We start from the raw sequence: 18,988 nt of genomic DNA, 5'->3' as shown, positions 1-18,988 counted from the left end.
AGCGAGATAAGATAAATGTCCCAGCTAAAGGGCTTTGTGCAACTGCAGTTGAATTGCTGCATTCAGGACCTTATTATCAAAAATCCATTGACATGCTGCAATTGCAGAGAGCAGTAATAAAAGCAATAACCAGCTGCAAACCAGCAAAGTGGTCAAGGGTCTGGAAGTGCTAGTTTATGAAATACGTAAAGAACTAGATACATATAATTTGCCAAAACTGGCAAGTACATGTTAGTATCTCAGATGTTTGAGGAGTGTGAACACGAGGCAAGGCAAGGGACTGACTCAGTATTTATACAAGCAGTATTACTTGGAGCAAGAGGATGGAATTAAAGTGGAAAGTTCCTGAGTGTGTGCTTTGTTATGGAAAACTATCTGAAGGAAAATAATAGCAGTCCCGCCATCACTTGGGATTTCTAACACTAGAATAGCAAAAAAAAAAAAAAAAAAAAAAAAAAAAAAAAAAAGAAGAAAAAAAAAGGAACTGTGATACATGACCTAATAGGTCTTTCTTGTCTTTAACTCCCCGTGATTTATCCCACAAGACTAGCAGAATGTACTCCAAAGCCCCATATGTGTGCATACATCTTCTGTTTGGGAATGCTGTATTGGTTTTAGCTCTCTGAATTCATAACAGCACAAAGCCCTCTAATATTTAGATTTTATTTCTGAAGATGTCCATAAATCAGCAGACAATAAAAGGGGGAAAAACACACCAATGATATGATATCCTAGTATTTCCCAATATCCTTGACACAGCAAATCAACGGTTTGAGTGAACACAGACTACAAATGGAACAGCAATCAAACAGAAATGTTAATGCAAATCTCCTATGCACACTGACACAGTAACAAAAGCTATTCCATTTTGTCATGATCCAACCCTACCAGACACTAATAAAAGTACACGCTCACGATTTGTAAATACGCCGTAGGTGGGACTTTGAAGAGCACCCAGCATCAATCCTGCTGCCACTTACACCAGCCACAGCCACTCTGTGGACACGGGGAGGAAGCTCCTGAAGGTTCCATCCCCGTGTCTGCACAAAGATGCATTTATTCAGCTTTTATGAGCCCCAGACCCTCACAGAGGCTCACAAGCTCCCCTTACCTGAAGGGCTGGCTGCTTGTCATTCCTCTTCGGAGACTTTAATCCACTAACTTGTTGCTGCTGCTGCTGCTGCTGTTGCTGCTGCTGCTGCTGTTGCAGGAGAAGCTGTCGTGCCACCTGGAGAGCCTGTAGGGTGAAAGAGGTTGGAGAATTGAGTTCTCAGTCAAGAGGCCATGGGGAGCTACACAAGCAGCATAGGGGCAAGGCAATCCCTGATCATGGGGTACTACTCCACTCCTGATGCACCTCCACTGAGGAAGGCAGTGGCTTCCACAAAAATAACACCTTGCATGCAATGGGGTGATATCCCACCACTGATTTCCCATTTTGACTAAGGAGAAAAACAGCAGCAGCTGATGTTTGCCTCCTGGGTGGGAGCCTCAAGTAACTGCAGGAATCTGGTGGTGAACTCCACAGAGGTGTTTTTGTCTCCCTGAAGCAACTCACAGCCCTCCTCACTAATGGGCAGGCTCCTGTGCTTTCAGCTTTCAGATGCCCCCTCTCCAGCAGATCAGGTTGGGTTTACAGAAGACAGCAGTCATATATCACTGTCTGCTCTCCTGAGCACCAGAGAACATCACGGAAGCTTCTGGAAGGCCATGGTGGGAGAAAGAGGAGAGGCAGCAGCAGGCAGAGCCATGCTGAAGGCTGAGAAAGCTGCAAGGAGCTGGAGAGAATACAAGGAAAAGCAGGGACATCATTTCACCTCATCAAAATCCAGGACTTGGACTTTGATGATCCTTGTGGGTCCCTTCCAGCTCAGGATATTCTATGATCCTATGAAAATCCCTGTCAGCCCATGATGGACCAGCTGTGGAGACTCACTGGGAAGGGGCACAGCAGTAAAGGGACAGTGTGATAGTGGAGGGGCAAGGGATATGACCCTGAAAGCATGAGCAAGCAGGATGTGGGGAAATTATTGCAAAATGTCATCCCAAGCAGAGGAGAAGAGTCCCTCAAGCCTGGAGCCTGCTACTCTGCAAGGCCCGATTTCTCCATCAGGTGGGGAAAAGAAAGCAAAAGGAGATAAAAGAGGAAAAGATGAGGAGCAATTTCCAGCCCTGGCTCCCTCCTGACTGCCCAGCCAGGGGACAGCAAGGATGATCCCTGCAAGACAGACTGTGGCACAGCTGAGGCTCTGCTGGCGAGACCCCAGCCTGCTGCTCCCGGAGGATTCACCAGCACCGGACCTGGGCCTCCTTGGTCTCCTTGGAGACGTTCAGTACATGTGTAGGTGGAAAAGTGGGAAGGCTGAAGACTTCATTAATGTAAAACAAGAAAAATAGTCCCTTTGCAAGATGCCTACATGGAAGGAGGGAAAAAGCCTTCCCTACTCCTACTGTGTATGTTCTCTGAGTGATTTAATTAATACCTATTTAATTAAGAAGTCAGATATGCTTCAGGTTTCACTTGCTCCTCCTTCAAGTTGCAGTGTTTAATCTCAGCACAGAACTGCTGGGAAAGGTTTGATATCAAGACCTGCAAACTCAAACCCAACTCCCCCACCTCAGTAAAACCTTGTTATTTTAATTGCCTAGACCCATCTTTTTACTTTTGGAGAGACATTTGTCAGCTCAGTGGACTGAAGAACCACCACTGCTGACCAGGGCAAGTGGGCAGGAGAGACCTTATAGTGCTTTGGCAATAAGCCCTCCTTTCCAATTTAATAACAAGTCTCCACTGGATTAGAAAAACTCTCTAAGGGTGGATGCGATTTCCAGCAGAGCTTGGCACAGTGCAGGTAAAATTAGATTTTGCATTTCAAGCTGGTTGCAGCTTAGCGCACCCATAACATCTCTGAATTGGTCCATGTCCCTGCAATGGGTGCAAGGAGCTGCTGGGCATGGATCTGGGCTCACACACACACAGCCACCACCCCCTCGATGGTACACCATCAAGAACCAGGAAACCCTACAGCCTACCAAAGAATTCAATGCAACAAAAGAAACCTTTATGCAGAAAGCGCTAAGAACGGTTTAAAAATACCTTATTTTTATTGAATTAACTTATTTAGCTGTTAAAGCATCTTCAAGGGTGGGCAAAGGCAGCAGAAATAAAATCTACAAGACTTAAGGGGATAGGCAACAAATACTCACTTATTTAACAGGAGTGTTGTATGGCTTATTTAATTAATGAATACTTGTAAAGCACTCTGAGTTGCTCAGACAAGAAGCTCTATACAGTACAAGCGCAACATATTATTATATATTATTAAGACTGGCTCTGCAAAAGAATAATTCCAGGTAAATGTGCAATCAAATGATCATTTTAGTTCCCAGTAATTAGATTCAATAGGCCAAAAAAAACACAGAAGTCTTTCTTTAATCATACACTAAACAATCAGAACATCCCTAACCTTTCAAGCTACAGCCTTTTTGAATAAAACATCATCAACTTATAGATATTATTCCAAAAAGAACCAGTCACCATATGTGTTGTCTCTTTGAAATACAGTTGCTATAGCAGACCCTGCATGCATTTCATGTGATATGATCATATTCTATCCGTTCTGGCAGCTGAGAGGTTGCACAATTAAACTGGCTGCCAGAATTTTTTGAAGATTCCCAGAACAAGTAGCCATGCAAGAAATGCCTGATCTCTACTCGAGCTGGCCACGAAGCTCCACGCAGCTTGGCGGGGTGGCCACTGCCACCATAAACCCTTACCATGACTGACCCCACACCAATGAGGGTCTCTGGCTGTGGGGACAGGCTGGCACAGGCAGAGCTCCGCTGGAGTAAAGCCAGACCTCTGTCCCTGCTCCAGTCCAGCACCCACATCCCTCACACCCACAACTCTGAGGGTCTCCATTCGAGATGACATCTACACCACCCCATGCCATGTCTAGGTGTCACCTGTGCTGGTGCAAACCTGGTGGGACCAGAGATGGCAAGAGGGAGGGACCAGTACAGAGGGTGGAGCAGGGCAGGAAGGAAAGGATTAGAAAGAATAGAAGTGGGCTAGAGGGAGCATCAGGGATACAGGCAGCCAGGATGGACAGGAACATCAAAGGGAAAAAACAAGGTAGATGCAAGTGAGATGGCAACATGCTGACATTCCAGGGATTGAAGCTTGAAATGGCATTTCCCATTTCTCCACTCAAGATTTTGCTTTTTCACTTACAAATAACTGACAGCAATAAAAGCTGAGCATCAGATGAGCTCGGGTTTAAGATGCTGAAGGTTGTGTATAGCTCAGATATGCTTCCCACTGAGCATCTGCATCAAGGAGCTACCATGTCCTTGGTGGTACAGTGAACCCAGGGATCCCACATCCCTCTGCTTTTCTACTTCTCACTGCTCGGCCTTTCCTCCCTCCTACCTCAGACCGAGTCCTGTCCTTGCCACTTCCAAGCCTCACCCATACTCCTCACACATGGCAGGACATGTACAAGAAAGATGGCTTGCTCGGGATACACTGACCCTCCTTCCTCTCACACACAAAATACTTCAAGCCTGTTTGGAGTTTGCCCTCTTGGAATTACTTTGCTGACATCAGTTCGTGCCCAGTGGACACCCGTACAACCCAAGCCAAGAAACATCACACCTCTACCCCTTCCCTGGTTCCAGGCAGTGCCGCTGCCGCACGGAGCTCATCCCTGGATGCAGGCGTGGGAGCCCTGCTGAGGCTGCTGGTGCTGCACAGTGCTCAGGCGAGGACAGACAGGGAAATTAATTTGAGTGAAGTCAGTCCCACAACCTTCATCAGCACGGAGATTCGCAAGCAGGCCTGTACATTAATAAAGCTTCCTGTGGGAGTAGATGTTGCCTTTGATTTGCATGTGAATTCAATGCTAGTGAGAAGTGCCAGACTGTCAGACATGGAGACCAAAGTCTCTTATCTTTCCAAAAGCTTCTGTAGCAGTTTCCCCACATTTCCTTAATCATCTGCCTTGTCCTCAACTTACTGAACAGGCAGTAGAGAGTAAAGCTGGATTCAGTTCAACTCCTGCTGCTGCCAAGTCCTGAAACAAGGGTGCCACGACTGTTTACTGCTAGCCAACAGCTCTGCTAACGTGGTCCTCTCCTCACAAGCAGGTGCTCTGACATCTCCAAGCTCTTTTCACACATTCCTCCCCACTGCTGTAGTTACATCCTAAATCTCCACCACGTGCTTGCAAGTGAACAATTGCCAGGGGCCGTGAAAAACCAGCTCATGTTTCTGCATCCAGACAACAGCACGTTCCTTTAAGGTGGAGATGCCAAGAGCCCCCGAAACTACAGAGGTGCTTCAAATACCTGGCTCTGTATTTACCAGCAGTCACGTTATCTGCACTGCTCAAAGAGCCTGCAAGCCTGGACAGAGCTTCTTGGGACACCCAGACACCAATCCTGGTCTCCAGCAGTGAATCACAAAGCAGCAGTAACCATCCTCCTCTCTGCACCAAAACACAAAAGGGAAATCCTCCCACTTACTGGGAAAAAAAAGAGAAAGGAAAGCATCCCCCAGTAAATGAATCTTACATGGGTTTTGGTCACTATAAACATGGATTTGAAAGGACAACATCAGGAAAAGGCTGCCTACCAACCTATGCATAAATGCAAGATACAGTAAATGAACTCCCAAGGTGTTTTCTTATCCATTAGGAGATCACCCAGACATAAGGAAATTTTCTGGTGTAAAACAGAGGCCAGTAAAAAGGCAACTGAAATACAGCGCTTGGGAGGCATTGCACAAACTTGGAATGGTATTTGAGAGTCAACACTGGGTGACACCTAACCCAGGAAAAATGTTAACAGTACATTAACTGTGAGATGAATCAAGCCTGTTTCATTCACGGCGTAAGTGGGAAGCCCCACTGAAAAGCCCTCTCCCCGTGCTTAGGGAAGTGGCAACCATTTATTATTTTCCAACCACTTAAGCACCAGGAGGGGGAAAAAAAGTACACATTTGAGATGACCAAGACAATTTTATTGCAAGACAGACAGAACGTGACTTGTTTGCCCAGCTGTTGTTTGCCCAGAACACTGGCCACTGTTATCACCCCAGTTACTGTTGTAATTCAACATTTCCATGCAAGCACCTTGACCTTTCAATTTTACCATCCTCTTTGGGCAAGCTCTGACGAAGGGTAAAAATGCAGCCCTGCCTCTCACTTCATGTGGCCAGAAACTCCTGATTTGGGAGGGGGGCTGGGGAAGGGAAATACACTGGAAAAAGAGGGTAGAACTTTAAAAATAGAAATGCTGCTTAAACGCCATATACTTGCTTACAGTGTCAGTACATAAGGAAAACAGTAACAGAATCCAGTCGCATGGAGCCTCTTGCTAACTTATTCCACCGTTGCAGCCAGTACAAGGCAGCAACTCTCCAACTTTTTTCCATCATCCTATTCCTACTGAAGAAAAAGTGCTCCAGCTCCTCCCTTCCCATCTGCTCCAACTGTTATTAATATCAATCAGTTATTAATGAAATATGATGACCTACAGCTATAATAGGCCTAGCTCTAACGCCAGAGGAAGCTTGTTTCTGAACCTGAGGTTTATCAGGCATGGAAAGATCAATCCAGGGAACTTTAGGATGTATGGAAAGGAATGTACACTAGAGAGTGGGGAAATGAGTAACAACCATGAGGATGCAAAAGAAAGGGGTGTCCTGTTCAACTGCCAATTCTCAGGGCAGTTGGTCAGTAATGAACGGGCTGCTTCTGAAATATCCGGGTAAACATGCACCCAGAAGTTGCAAGGAGAGCACAAAACAATATCCCATGTGTTTTTACAGAATCCTAAGGATTCTGGGCCTTTCCAGGTGGACAAAGCTGCTTATCATGAAAGCAACTTGAGAAAGAAGGAAGAGTTCCCTGAAATCAGAAGTAGTTCTGCAGCCATCGGAAGTGTCCAAGCAATGAATCTGGAAAGTTAAGTTGCCAAGCCAACATCATATTCTGTCCATAATTTCAGTTATGGTCATTAAACAGCAAAATAGAACAAAACAAGCAAGCAGAGAGAGGTAAGAAGGGAGAAACTTTAAAGGCAAGATCTGCCCTTGGAGCAAACATATCACTACACTGGTCCCAGACCTTGTGTGTTGACCTTTGATAGCCATACCCTTGCAAGCTACCACTGCTCCTCAACTTCCCCACTGAGGTTTGGGCACAGCACAGCTTTGCAGCAGCAGGCATGCAGCTCTCCCATCGTCTATTTCTCCCCAGATTTCATGCCGCCTTCAGGCCCTGAGGAATCGCCCCGTCAGCAGCTCCAGGCGTCTCTCCCAGCAGAGCATGGCCCGCCTCCCAAAAGGGTTTCTTGCTTCCCTTCAGCCTCACAAGGCAAGTACCTTTGTTTCTCCTGGGTGGGACGAGGGGGAATTTAGACTCAGCCAGCAATCTTTCTTCTTTCTCAGCTCCCATCTGTCCTCACACCCCGCTCCACTCCACAGCTGCTCCCAGCAGAGCGGCAAGATGCAGCTCTCAAGCTCGGAAGCCCGGATGCACCCGAGCTTCAGAGATGCTTCATGTCTCTCCCACTCCTGCCTCCTCTACCTCCTCTCCTGCGACACTCTCTTCTCCTGGAGCAGCAGATGTAGAGGAGCGGTGGTAGGAGGCAGACACATTGGAGGGGAGCCCTGCTGCAGTTCTCCTCCGGCAGGCTCAGGAGCCGCACAACGTGTGGAAACCAGCGAGGAGCGGAGCAGTATGCAGAGGGAAAAAAATAAAAAATAGTGCAAAGCGACAGCAGTGGGTAGTGCTGTTCCTCTGGGAGGAACAGAACAGGGGGAGGTGAGATGAACCAACTAGAGAATAGGAAAGGAACCAAAATGAAGAGGAGGAATAAAATGTAGAAGATGCAAAAAAGAGAAGCAGATGTTCTTGCAGCACTTATTCCCTCTGACATTCGTCCCCAGCTCTTCCATCTTCCTCCAGAACTGGGAAATGAGCTGCGACGTGCTCCCTTCCTCATTGCCACCACCCTGACCCTGTGCCACACACAGAATGACACAGCCAAGAGCCCCAACACTGCTCTTGGCAGCGCAGAAGGGAAATTCGAGGATAGCTACAGGCAGGACATGGGGCTCTGCTATGAAACACAACTAAGATGCAACATAACCTGTTGAAGCATTCCTGCTGTTCAGCCTTCTCAACCACCTTGGAGTCAAACAATCCCCATCCCCATCTCATCCTCTACTTCCTTGTTTCATTAAATAATCCTTTTCCACCCACCCTGTTCCCAGCTCCACTGGTGCAGCAGAGGGATGCCCTGAGCCTGGGGAGATGCTGCTGGTTGTCTGTACCCAGCGCCTCACTTGGCTGCAGCTGATCTGCAAGGCTGGTTCCACCTAAGGGCTACCAGCCAGCTCATCATGGAGGGGAGCCTCAGCAGCAATCCTTCACTCAATAAAATGGTCAGCTGGCCATGAAGATCTCAGCAGACTGGTCTGGACAAGTGACTAATGGGTGATTCCTATGCTGGAAAAAGAGAAGGGACCTGAGGTCCACATGTACAAACCCTGGCTCACATCCTGTCCCTGAAGTGACAGGGGCACACTTGGAGCAAGGGAGCTGGCAATGTGCCTCATGCTGAAGCATCTCCTAGAATAGTTCAGTCATAAGGAAAGAAGATGAGTCTCTATTTTTCTTCCAGCAGGCTTAGTTTCTTTCCTCTGGAATAGATCCTGGCTACCAGTTAAGGAGATTCCCTCCAGAAAAAGGCACTGGAAACAGAAACCCTTTCTTCCAAACCCACAGGGTGGAGCTGCCTGTGTCCCAGCTCTGCTGCAGTTCGTCCTCGTGGGCACTGAGGTTACTCCTGCCAGTGGGAGGACGAGTGGACTCCATGCCCCTGCCCTGCCATCCCACAGCCCATCCCATGGCTGGCAAGGTCCCTGCCTGTGAGGACCCAGCACCACACAGGGGGAAAACAGAGTTTGCCTCCAAAAAAAAACTATTTCCATTTTGTAATTTATTCATGAACTCCACCAATTTCAGGGAAAAGGTGGGTGAGGTATTTTCTTCAATACTTGGAGACACTACAGGGATGAAGGGGGCAGACAGCAAGGGACAGTAGGGTGAGAGATCAGCCTCAGCCAACACTGGGAAGCTGCAAACCCTGAAGCAGCTACAACAGGGAAAATGGCTACAAAAATCCCTTTTTTAAGGCATAAATGAAATCCTCAGGCGGTTACACCGCAAAAACACCTTCTGTCCCTTCTTTTAAAAAGTCACAGTCAGGACTCATCAAAGCCACTTAAAAAGTATCTGGCAAAAAGTTCCAAACATTAAAAATGGTTCTCTTTATTTTGGCATGCCAAGACTCACAGCATGTAGTGGTCTGTACCAGCAAGAAAGGAGGGATGGGCCAACACATCCTGGTAAAATGAGAAAGGATACAAATCTTGGCTCCCTGTTCAAACTGAACCAGAACTGAACTGTTCCTGAGTGATGAAAAAAAATCTTATGGGATTTCCAGCTCATTTCTGTAGGCTCGAGATCAGATTCTGAACTACTGTGTTTATGCAAAAGTGAACCAGACCTTTGAATATTTGGAGGAGTATTCACTTCTGAGCCGCGTTTTTCTTGGATGTCAAAAGCACGGGAAGTTCTCATATTTTTTAACAGAGAAGAGAAGAGAAGAGGGATAAGGTGGCGGGTGGGGGGAGAAGGAAGAGGGCCTTTTTGTTGCTACAACATAAATAGTATATTGCATACAGCTGCTTGCACGCTTCCCTGTGCGGTCAACAAAACAGGGAACATATTTTAAGCTTGTTTTCCAAAACACTGCATGACAAACTTGTACTCAGAAGCCCATGAAATACAGCCCCTGACTGTGGACATCTCACCACGCTCCATCAGACACTCGCTGCTGCTGGGTGAATGAAGGAAGCAAAACATTGGGACAGCCCAAAACATGGAAAACTAAAGCTGCAAATCACATCTCTGCACTTCTATGGCACAACCTAATTTAGAACTGCTTGTAAAAACTTTAATTTTAACAGACTCTGGTAAAGCAAAAATAGACAAGGTTGAAATGGAGGCGACAAAAATGATTAGAGGGCTCAGCAGATACGAGGCAAGATTGATAAGGGTGGGAGTGTTTAGTTTAGTGAGAGATGAGTAAGAGGGGAGATGATAACAAGTACATAAGTTGTGACTTGGCCTGAGAGGGTACATCTGGTGCTTTTGCCATTTCTCATAAATGCAAAAGAAAAGGGATATTGAATGAAGTCAGGAAGCAACAGCCACCAAAAAAAAAAAAAAAAAAAAGAAGCAGATAAAAGGATTTTTTTCCCTTTCTTAATATACAACTCATAATACTCATAATTACTCTCTGGAACTTACTGTCACAAGATATCACTAGGGCCAAGAGCATGGGGAGGATGCAAAGAAAGGATTAGACATTTGCAGAGATAGTAATGAGAGTATTTACAGCTACCTTTGGAAAGATAAAAATAGAAATCAAGGTACAAATGTTTATGCTTCAGGGCACAAACCAACCTTTAATTGCTGAAAGCTGGGAGGACATTTTCCCCCTTGGACAGGTCCTTCATGGGCTTCTGCCCAAGGACTTCAGCCAGGGCTGGAGAGAACCCCTGTCCAACTGGATGCAATTGCTCCTGCTTCCTTGGTCCTTCCAGGTACTTCAATCCTGCACCTCTGATCCCAAAAACCATTCCTCAGCCCACCCTGAACCTCCTCAACCCTCAGGGAGCTTCTGGGCAAGGGGGGCCAGCCATGTCCCCCAGCCCCTGCCCATGTCACCTGGCCCCAAGCTGCTCATTTCCTCTTTCTTCTTTACATCACATTTAAGTTTCAGGTCCTTATTTTGCCAGCCCTTCCTCTCCCTGCTGTTTCGACTGCCATTTTTTCCTCCCTCAAACCAAAACCCCCAGCTCCAGCCCCTGCCATCCACTTGGGAGGAGGTGAAGCATCCACCTCCTCCTGCCCAGACCCACCAGCGATGCACAGACTTGAACAAAACTTCAAGATGTCAGGCAAATTTTCCCTTTCTCGATGTGAAGCCATTCCTCAGAGGAAACCTACATCCCTGAGGAGGAGGAGGAGGAGGAGGAGGACCCTCCTGCCGATCCGGCACCTGCGGGGCAGCGGCAGTCAGGCGCTATTACGGACCGCGGAGCTCATCAACGCGCTGGAACTGACATGCGACTCGGGGAGACAAAGAGAGATTTTGAAAGCAAGTCAGTCTATTAAATTTATACCTACCTGCACAATGTGAAGCAAACCACATCTCGGTTTCCTTTCATGTGCATGACAGTCTTAACTTGTTTCTTTTAATCCCATAAAAGCAGCTAAAGCATGCAACATGCTTCCTGGAGATGAAGCAAACCTGTATTTTACTTCCTGACAGTTATTTAGTTTATAGGGTGTTGGTTTTTTGTTGTTCTTTTTTTTTTTTTTCAGGGAAGATAATGAACATTGTCCAAAGCTGGTATTATAAAGGAAATACTACATGCTACATGCTAAACACCTGGCATTTAAAAGAGAATCCCATAAATTGACACTGCCTGTAACGGACCAAACACAGCTGCAACCCCTCACGCTGCACAGACACCAGCACTGGAGGCTGGAAGATCCCAGCATCTCTTGCCAAGGTTTTCTTTGGAAATCAGCACCCTTCTGAAAATTCAAAGCGTCTCTCATTTAGTCGGTCACACCCCAAGTAGGGCCGGGGAGATGACCAGGGCTGTATGACTACGCAATAAATCCAGCAAATCCAAAGGGCCGGAGCAGTAATCCATGGAAACGTTCCAGGCAAGAGGGGGGTTTAAGTGCTTTTAATTCCCAGCTGCAAGCCCAACAAGCTGCCAGAAGGCGGAGACCACTGAACACAAGGGGTTAATGGCCTTGCTAAAGAAAATGATACACATAATTTCCTTTTATCATAAAACAATACGTTTATTATTTTCTGTATATCTGTTAAAGGGCATGGCCTTCTGAGTGGAAAACAAAACACAGCTTGGTCACATGTTTATTTGCTTCAGCTACTCCCTTTCCCTTCTGATAAATAATCAAACATGCCATCCAGAAAAAACAAAACCAGTGAGCTGGGAAATTTGATGGTCATCAAATAGACTAAGATACCAAGAAAAGCAGCCCACTGTTCCCACAGAGAGTTTTCTGCCCCACACCTACACTAACATCTGAGTAAATAACTTCAGTCACTCTTTCCATTTTCCCCATGAAATTACTCCTACTGTTAAACAAATTGTCCTTAAGGCAGTTGCAAACACCATTTTTTTTTCTGCAAAGTAGAACAACTTCTGAACATTAAAAAGCCAGACTAGCAATATATTTTCAAAATATGTTTGTTGTACTTGCGGTTTGGCTGAACACACAGCTTGATTTCTCTCTCTCTCGCTCTCTTTTCTAGGAAGATGGGGGTTTACAGTTTAAAATTTAAAGTGTATTTGGATCTTGGAGAGGCAGGAAAAGCCTCAAGGAGGATGGGTTTTCTCTGTCGGGCAGGCAGCATATTTTCCATTTTCTCTTATGTTTCACACTATACGAGCACCACGAATGCTTGCCAAAAGAAAAGTTACCTGCTATTTCAGTGAACTTTTGCGGGGGGGAGAAACCACCGAGAAATATCAAGCAGTTTTTTAAGTCACTTGAACAGAGGGGAAAAAATACAGCATCCATGTTGTGACATGGATTACCCAGAGGATCTACACTATCTTCCAACAACCCCTGAAGACCATTCATACAACAATCATTAATACTGAAAAACTGCAGAGAAAATCCCTCACGTGAGAAGTTAACAACCATTACCCGGCGTGAGCACGCTTTCCCTTTCCTTTTGTAGTACCACAGGTCTAAACAATAGTCATATGAATGAGATAATAGCCATGCTTGTCTCAGCAGCCTGATTTTTATTAGCATGAAATTGGTACAAATATTAGCAAGGCTGGTTCGCATGCGGTGCCAGAGCCACGATGCAAACAATTTGTGGAAAACAAAAAAGCCATTCGGCGGGTTAGCGCCACTTTTGCTGCCCAGAGCAGTAGCGACGTTTCCCTTTCTTGCTGGGGTTTGTTGTTTAGGTATTTTTGGCAGTTGTGCAAAGAGAAGCTGCAGCACCCGGCGAGCAGCAGGAACGGTGGCACATGGCTGTTCCCGTGCCAGAGGGGCAGCACCGCAAGGTGACAGGCGCCCAAAAGAGGACTCGGCCCATGCGACAGTTCTCCAAAGCCATGCCAAGAACCCCATCCTTATCAACGCTGCCATAAACAACCTGAACTGGCTGCTTTTGCTTCAAACCAAAGCAATTCCCCTCTCCTGTGCTCCAAGCTGCCTGCGCAAGGCAGCGTGTTAAAAGTTCAGCCCTGCCTGCACGCTCCTTTCCTCTGAGCGCTCGCAGAGAAAATGAAGAGTTTAACAGAGTGAGCTCTTACTGTCTGCCTTTAGATTTCCGTCTTCGCGCTGGAGATGTTTCTGGCTGTTTCTGTGAAGCGGGGGCTGAAGAATGGTAAAAAGATGTTTGAATAAACAGGAAGTGCCGTGCAGTCAGAGCACAGGCTGGAGGGAGACGCTGGAGCACTGCCCTTCGCGGCAGCCACCGGGCTCTGCCTCCACAGTAGCAACCTCTGCTTTTACTAAATGACAAAGAAACCGCAAAGCATTCCTTTCCTAATTCTTCCCTTGCGAAGTGGTGAGATCAGCTGGAGCTCACAGGTAATCTCAAAGTTGGGCTTAGCACTACACCCGGCTCAAAAATCTAGTGACTCTACCCTATTAAACCCCTCCATCTGTAAGCAGAAACAGGCTGAACTAATTATGTCCAAACAGCAGCCAGAAGCACACCTCGCTTCTCTAACTAGGCAAATTCGGATTTGCAGGGAAGTCCAGCCAAGCTTGACGTTCCTACCCTCGACAGTGCTGTGACTTGCTCTGGAAACTGGCTCGGGAGGCTGGCCGGGCTGCAGAGCTGTTTTTTCTGTGTGAACTGAAATATAAACAACCGCCCAAAAAACACAGCTTGTCTTGGGTGCAGGGACTTGCATTCAGCATCTCCGAAAGTGTAACTTCAGCATTCCAGCAGATGCCATCCGTCCTTTGCTGTCTCCTTCCCCTCCCTAAAACAAACTACCTATTTAACTGGAGATGACTAACTAACCGTCTCCCCACCCAATTATCAAAGCCCTGTCTGCTGTCATATTGGTGACATGACACAGATATTGTCAAGAAAAAGTAAACTGGGGCTGGCACTCAAAGGCAGCTCGTGAAGAGATGAGCAGTCGAACAGCCATATTCAATAAAAAAGAGGAACAGGATTCCTTTAGAAAATGTATTGCTGTTGTGGCAACGTGCTGCTGCCACTGAAGGGACTGATTTGTTATTTAGCATGTAGTCTTGGACTGTCTGTCATTCTGGGTGCTAATGCTCTGCTAAAATAACTCATTGGGAGCTGTCAGTGGGATGTTTACATAGGCCCCCAATCTTTTCTTCATACAAGGAAATTTTTTACTGGAATTCATCTTCTTTTGATCTCACATTCAAAGCAACAGCAGCTTGATAGACATGCAAGTCTGAAAGCAAATCCAGACGCTGAAGATAAACCGCCAGAGTATGACAGGCAGGAGCATCTAAAGCTTATAAAAATGAAGAGAACAGCATGTCGTCTGAGTATTACAATAGCAGAAATCAAGAGACATATTAGGTGGAACTGATCAGCCACAAAAACAGTTCAAAAGGCAGATCATAGAAACAGAAGACTAAGCTAGAAAAAAAAATAAAATTGGAAAGATCTGCTTTACAGAGGCATCACCTCCTTTCTGAGCACCGCGGCGTTTCCGCTCCAGCATGTAAACTTAAGGGGAAAAAAAAGAACAGGGCTGGTGCTGTCTCTACTAACTCAGCAGTTCTTACCTTCAACTCACCAATTAATTTGCCGACTGTACGTTTCAATTACGTGTTATTCAAAGTGAAATAAAAATAGGGACACTGTGCCACTCGCATCTATAGCCCAGCCCTCCCCAACACTACAGGGATGGGGAATTGGTGCCTCTTCCTCAGGAACTGCATCCCCCTGCAAGGTGCAAAAGGGGCCCTGGCCTGAGCCTCTGCCACCATTTTAGCCTGTCCATCTTTACAAGGGCTGAGTCCTGGGATGCTCCTGAGCTCTGCCTCTGCCACGGTGCAGAAATATTCATTCAGAAGGTAATTTTATTTAAATTGAATTACGCGTGCCACGGAGTCCACAGTTATGTTCCGAAGGCAACACTTGCCGGGAAACAATTGCTGAAACTTTCTCTAGAAACCCATACATTTTTAATTTTTCTTCCCCAAATAAGCTTCTTATTCTAATTGAAGTCAGCAAATATAATGAAAAAGTAATTCTCAAACAATTTTGTACTTAGAGCTATTTGTTAACAAACACTGAACGAGCAGCAGTGTTAGGTTAAAGGGCAGCAGGATTCCACATTATAATTTAGCCTGCGGTTATTTCTGATTAAGAACACCCTCCGGGACGGCAAAGTAAGATCTTCTTTTGCAGCAGGCATAGCTTTTAAAATTAGCCTCTTCTCAATAATAAAACCAACAGGAAAACTGTGGATTTAAAACTGTATTAACCAATTTGAAGTAGTGCAATCAGTTTATGTCTTGCTTCCTGCAAACCACTGTTCCCTGCCTTAGTCAAGTTTCAAATGTAAAAATGCTGCCTGGATTCTGAAACTGTTGTAAGAAAGTCACCTTCTGTCATGCTTATGTAGCTATCTAATGTGCTAAAGGCTGATTATTTATCTTTAAACTGTACTAGTTTAATCTTTTAAGGTCACCACTAATCTGCTCCAACCTTTTAAAAAATAGCAGCTTTCAAGACTTACTGTTGGAATCACTAAACTCTGAGCTGAATGTCATTGTAAGGGATACATTAGCCAGAGTGAGTGTAGTTTTACAATGTAAACACCAAATATAAATCCCCACCTAAATGAGAAGAAAAATATGATGTCCATGCCAGGAGAAATATCAGTAAATAAGGCCAACGCCGTATTATTTCACACAAATATCCTTCCAAATCATGTTGTTATTTCTCTCTCCTCCCCCTCCCTTCCCAAGTGCAAAACTTGGGTATAATTTAAAGGATCATTAGGTGTTTTTTCTTTATCTTTTCCCTTTCTCAGCAGCAACTCTGCCTGCCTGCTGTGAAGCCTCCTGACCACATTTGGAAGTTGTTGCGAAGTCCAAAACCCCCACATAGGTTATTTGTGTGCATGTGTTGCACAGCGGCCTTTTATACTCTTCTTTTTCCTTTTCCCCTAGACTTCTTCTGGACTTGAATGTCACAGTAGACCTTGAATGTGAAATGGCTTCAAGCTAATTGCTTTAATTGCTTGAAGATGTGCAGGCAGGTGAAACCTGATCCCCTTGGCCATTGTAGAGACCAGGAACAACACAGGAATGTTTACATAGTGGTTTGAGTTTAATAGACAGTAGAGCTGAGTTTCAGACAGCTAGCAAAAACACAGCTAATAGGTGACCTCTTAATGTAGTCCTCCTTTTTAAAAACAAAATACAATTTCGTTTTATACAAGGCAATGTCCCTAAATGCCAAGGTTATCTGCTTGACTTTTTGAGTGAGCATGCACTGCGTTGCACCTGACATTTACACCAGAAACTCTATCCTGAATGCATTTCCCTCTACCTTAAAACAAAAAGCACTTTATGTGTCAGTCACCTTACAAACAGATTAGAGCTGGATGGGGTTTCCTCGTAAGTGCAGTCATTTTAATTTAAAATTGAGTGTTTCTCACCACTGTCATATTCCTTACCCCTCATCCCCTGGGCACTCCTACCCTCTGGTGGGCACTGGCACAAGTCCTTAAAAGGGTCTTCAGGAAAGGCCAAGTACTTTCACTGCTTTTCCAGAGCTTTTACTGCTTTTCCAGAACTTCCAGTGCATTTGCACCACACTGTTAAGATACAACACACCTTTGCAAAGACACAGTTTGGTTTCACACACGGCACAAATTCAGCAGCTCCTCCTCAGGCAAAACTCCTCCTGACTGAGCACTGCAGCATTCGGGGTCACTGACAGGTTTGCTTTCCAAGAATCATGAGGTAAGTAAAACACACTTGAAACCAGCCAAAGACCAGTGAGCAGGTACAGCACAAGTGTAGAAAGCAAAGACTGAATTTGGCAACAGCACTAGCATAAAGGTATTTACTGTAGGTCTAGTCCAAAAAACAAACACTGAAAACAGGTAATACCAAATAGTCAGTTTCCTGGCACAGGAAGTTCAAGTTTTGTTGCCAATCCTAAAAAACAGTTAAAATCACTTGTATTGAGTGAATACCAGCTGAGAAATGACATGTGTTGTATCCCAGACAAAAAGGAATAAATAAAATAACATTTATGGAGGAAGGAAAAAGGGAAGGCAGTCTGAGATGGAAGACTGGAAAAAGCACAAACATACTAAAGCAAAGGAGATGAGGCCGAACTAACACATATTTCCTACTAACAAGAGAGGAAAGCAATTCCCTGCCACACAGCCCTACAAATAAAGGGCATTTCCAGTCTGATCTTGGCAATTCCACCCAAAAAGTTTCAAATTCTCTAGTACTTTTTGCTGGAGCTACCAACCCCTTGAACAGAAGCAAACAGAAGCAGGAGGGAGGCTGCTCCAGCCACTCTGGATGCAAACTGCGGCTCCCAGGAAGACAATAGATGCTGGCTGCTCTGCTCTACCTTGTCTGCTATTCCCAATCCTCTGAAGCAAATGAGTAACTGATCTTAAATAATACAGAACAAAGGGAACAATAGGAGCTGGAAAGCAAGCTGGGATACTTGGGAACATGCCTCTTTCTTTTGAGAGCGAATCTCGCTGGCACACATGCACACACTGAGTTACAGAATCACAGAAGTTGTTGTCCTGTGTCGTCCCCCCCCTCACCCATCACCTCTTTAAAAGCTCAAATTCCAGCCACTGTGGGGTTTTAATAGATTTTTTTTTTTTCTGCACGGCCTGAAAGATTAAGAAAAAAGGAGAAAGTTCAGAATACGGGGGGGGAAAAAAAAAAATAGGACAGAGTCAATTTAAAGATTTAGTATAAACTAGTCCAAGCCTGTGGGAGGAACGCTAAGTGGAAAAAGTAAACACGGTCCCCCCAAGAAGTTCCCCTGGAAGCTGAGCAGGCAGCCAGTGCCTGGTACCCGCTGCCCCGCGCCCGGGGAGGTCAGCACAGCTATGCTAAACTGACAGGTTCAGTTTACAGCAGGCCAGCACTTTGTTTGGATATACTGGCCTTGCTCACCGCCAGCTTAACAACAGATGGCTCGAAAACTTTCATTATGTTGCAGAGGGCTGAACTGCAAACAATCGGGAAAACTGTGAAAAGTTTAACTCCCTGCGAGCCGAGCGGGGAAGCGCTGCCCTCGCCAGCCGGCGTCTCCTGCCGCCCCGGCCATGGGCGCCTTTAAATTAATTAAAGCGGGATGGGATGATTAATCATACCTGCACACGGTCCTGGGGATGCCTGGGAAAAAGAATTTGCGATTTGACAAGGTCATTTCAATAAAAGTAGCATTCCAGGAGAAAATGGACTTTGACAGATTGCAAAGCTGATTTTAAACCTTCCTCAAGCCTCTGGCTCTAGGAAAGTTATAGAAAGTTTCTGCAACAATCCTCTAATCAGGGTTTATCAGGAGCTTTCTGATGAGAGTTCTTCCATCTACAGAAACAGAGCCTCTGTCCCTCATATTCCCACTTCAAACTTTCACCCTCCATGACAAGAGAAGGCCAGCAAATAATCTAACATGCAGATCTCAATATGATTTATCCAAATCTGTGTATAATTTAAATATTCATCTAACTGATTTGATTCATATGCACCCTAATATCTTTTAACGCTCTAAGGCAGGTTATAAAGGCACCTTCTGAGGTTTAATTCAATTGACAGTCTTATATACATCTCATCACTGAAAA

The 18,988-nt window shown here is 45.5% G+C and overlaps 1 protein-coding gene across 3 annotated transcripts in view; it reads right to left on the bottom strand.

The window, feature by feature from the left end:
• FOXP1 (forkhead box P1) overlaps positions 1–18,988 on the bottom strand; it is a 174,425-nt gene that overhangs the window by 110,837 nt on the left and 44,600 nt on the right. For all 3 annotated transcript variants that reach the window (XM_053953634.1, XM_053953633.1, XM_053953635.1), the window contains exon 4: positions 1,112–1,237. In XM_053953634.1, coding sequence (XP_053809609.1) covers positions 1,112–1,237 — 126 coding nt within the window. The remainder of the gene's footprint in view (positions 1–1,111; positions 1,238–18,988) is intronic.

This window comes from Vidua chalybeata, chromosome 12 (genome assembly GCF_026979565.1).
Source record: "Vidua chalybeata isolate OUT-0048 chromosome 12, bVidCha1 merged haplotype, whole genome shotgun sequence".
NCBI lineage: Eukaryota > Metazoa > Chordata > Aves > Passeriformes > Viduidae > Vidua > Vidua chalybeata.
This window is presented reverse-complemented; position numbering and strand designations above follow the sequence as displayed.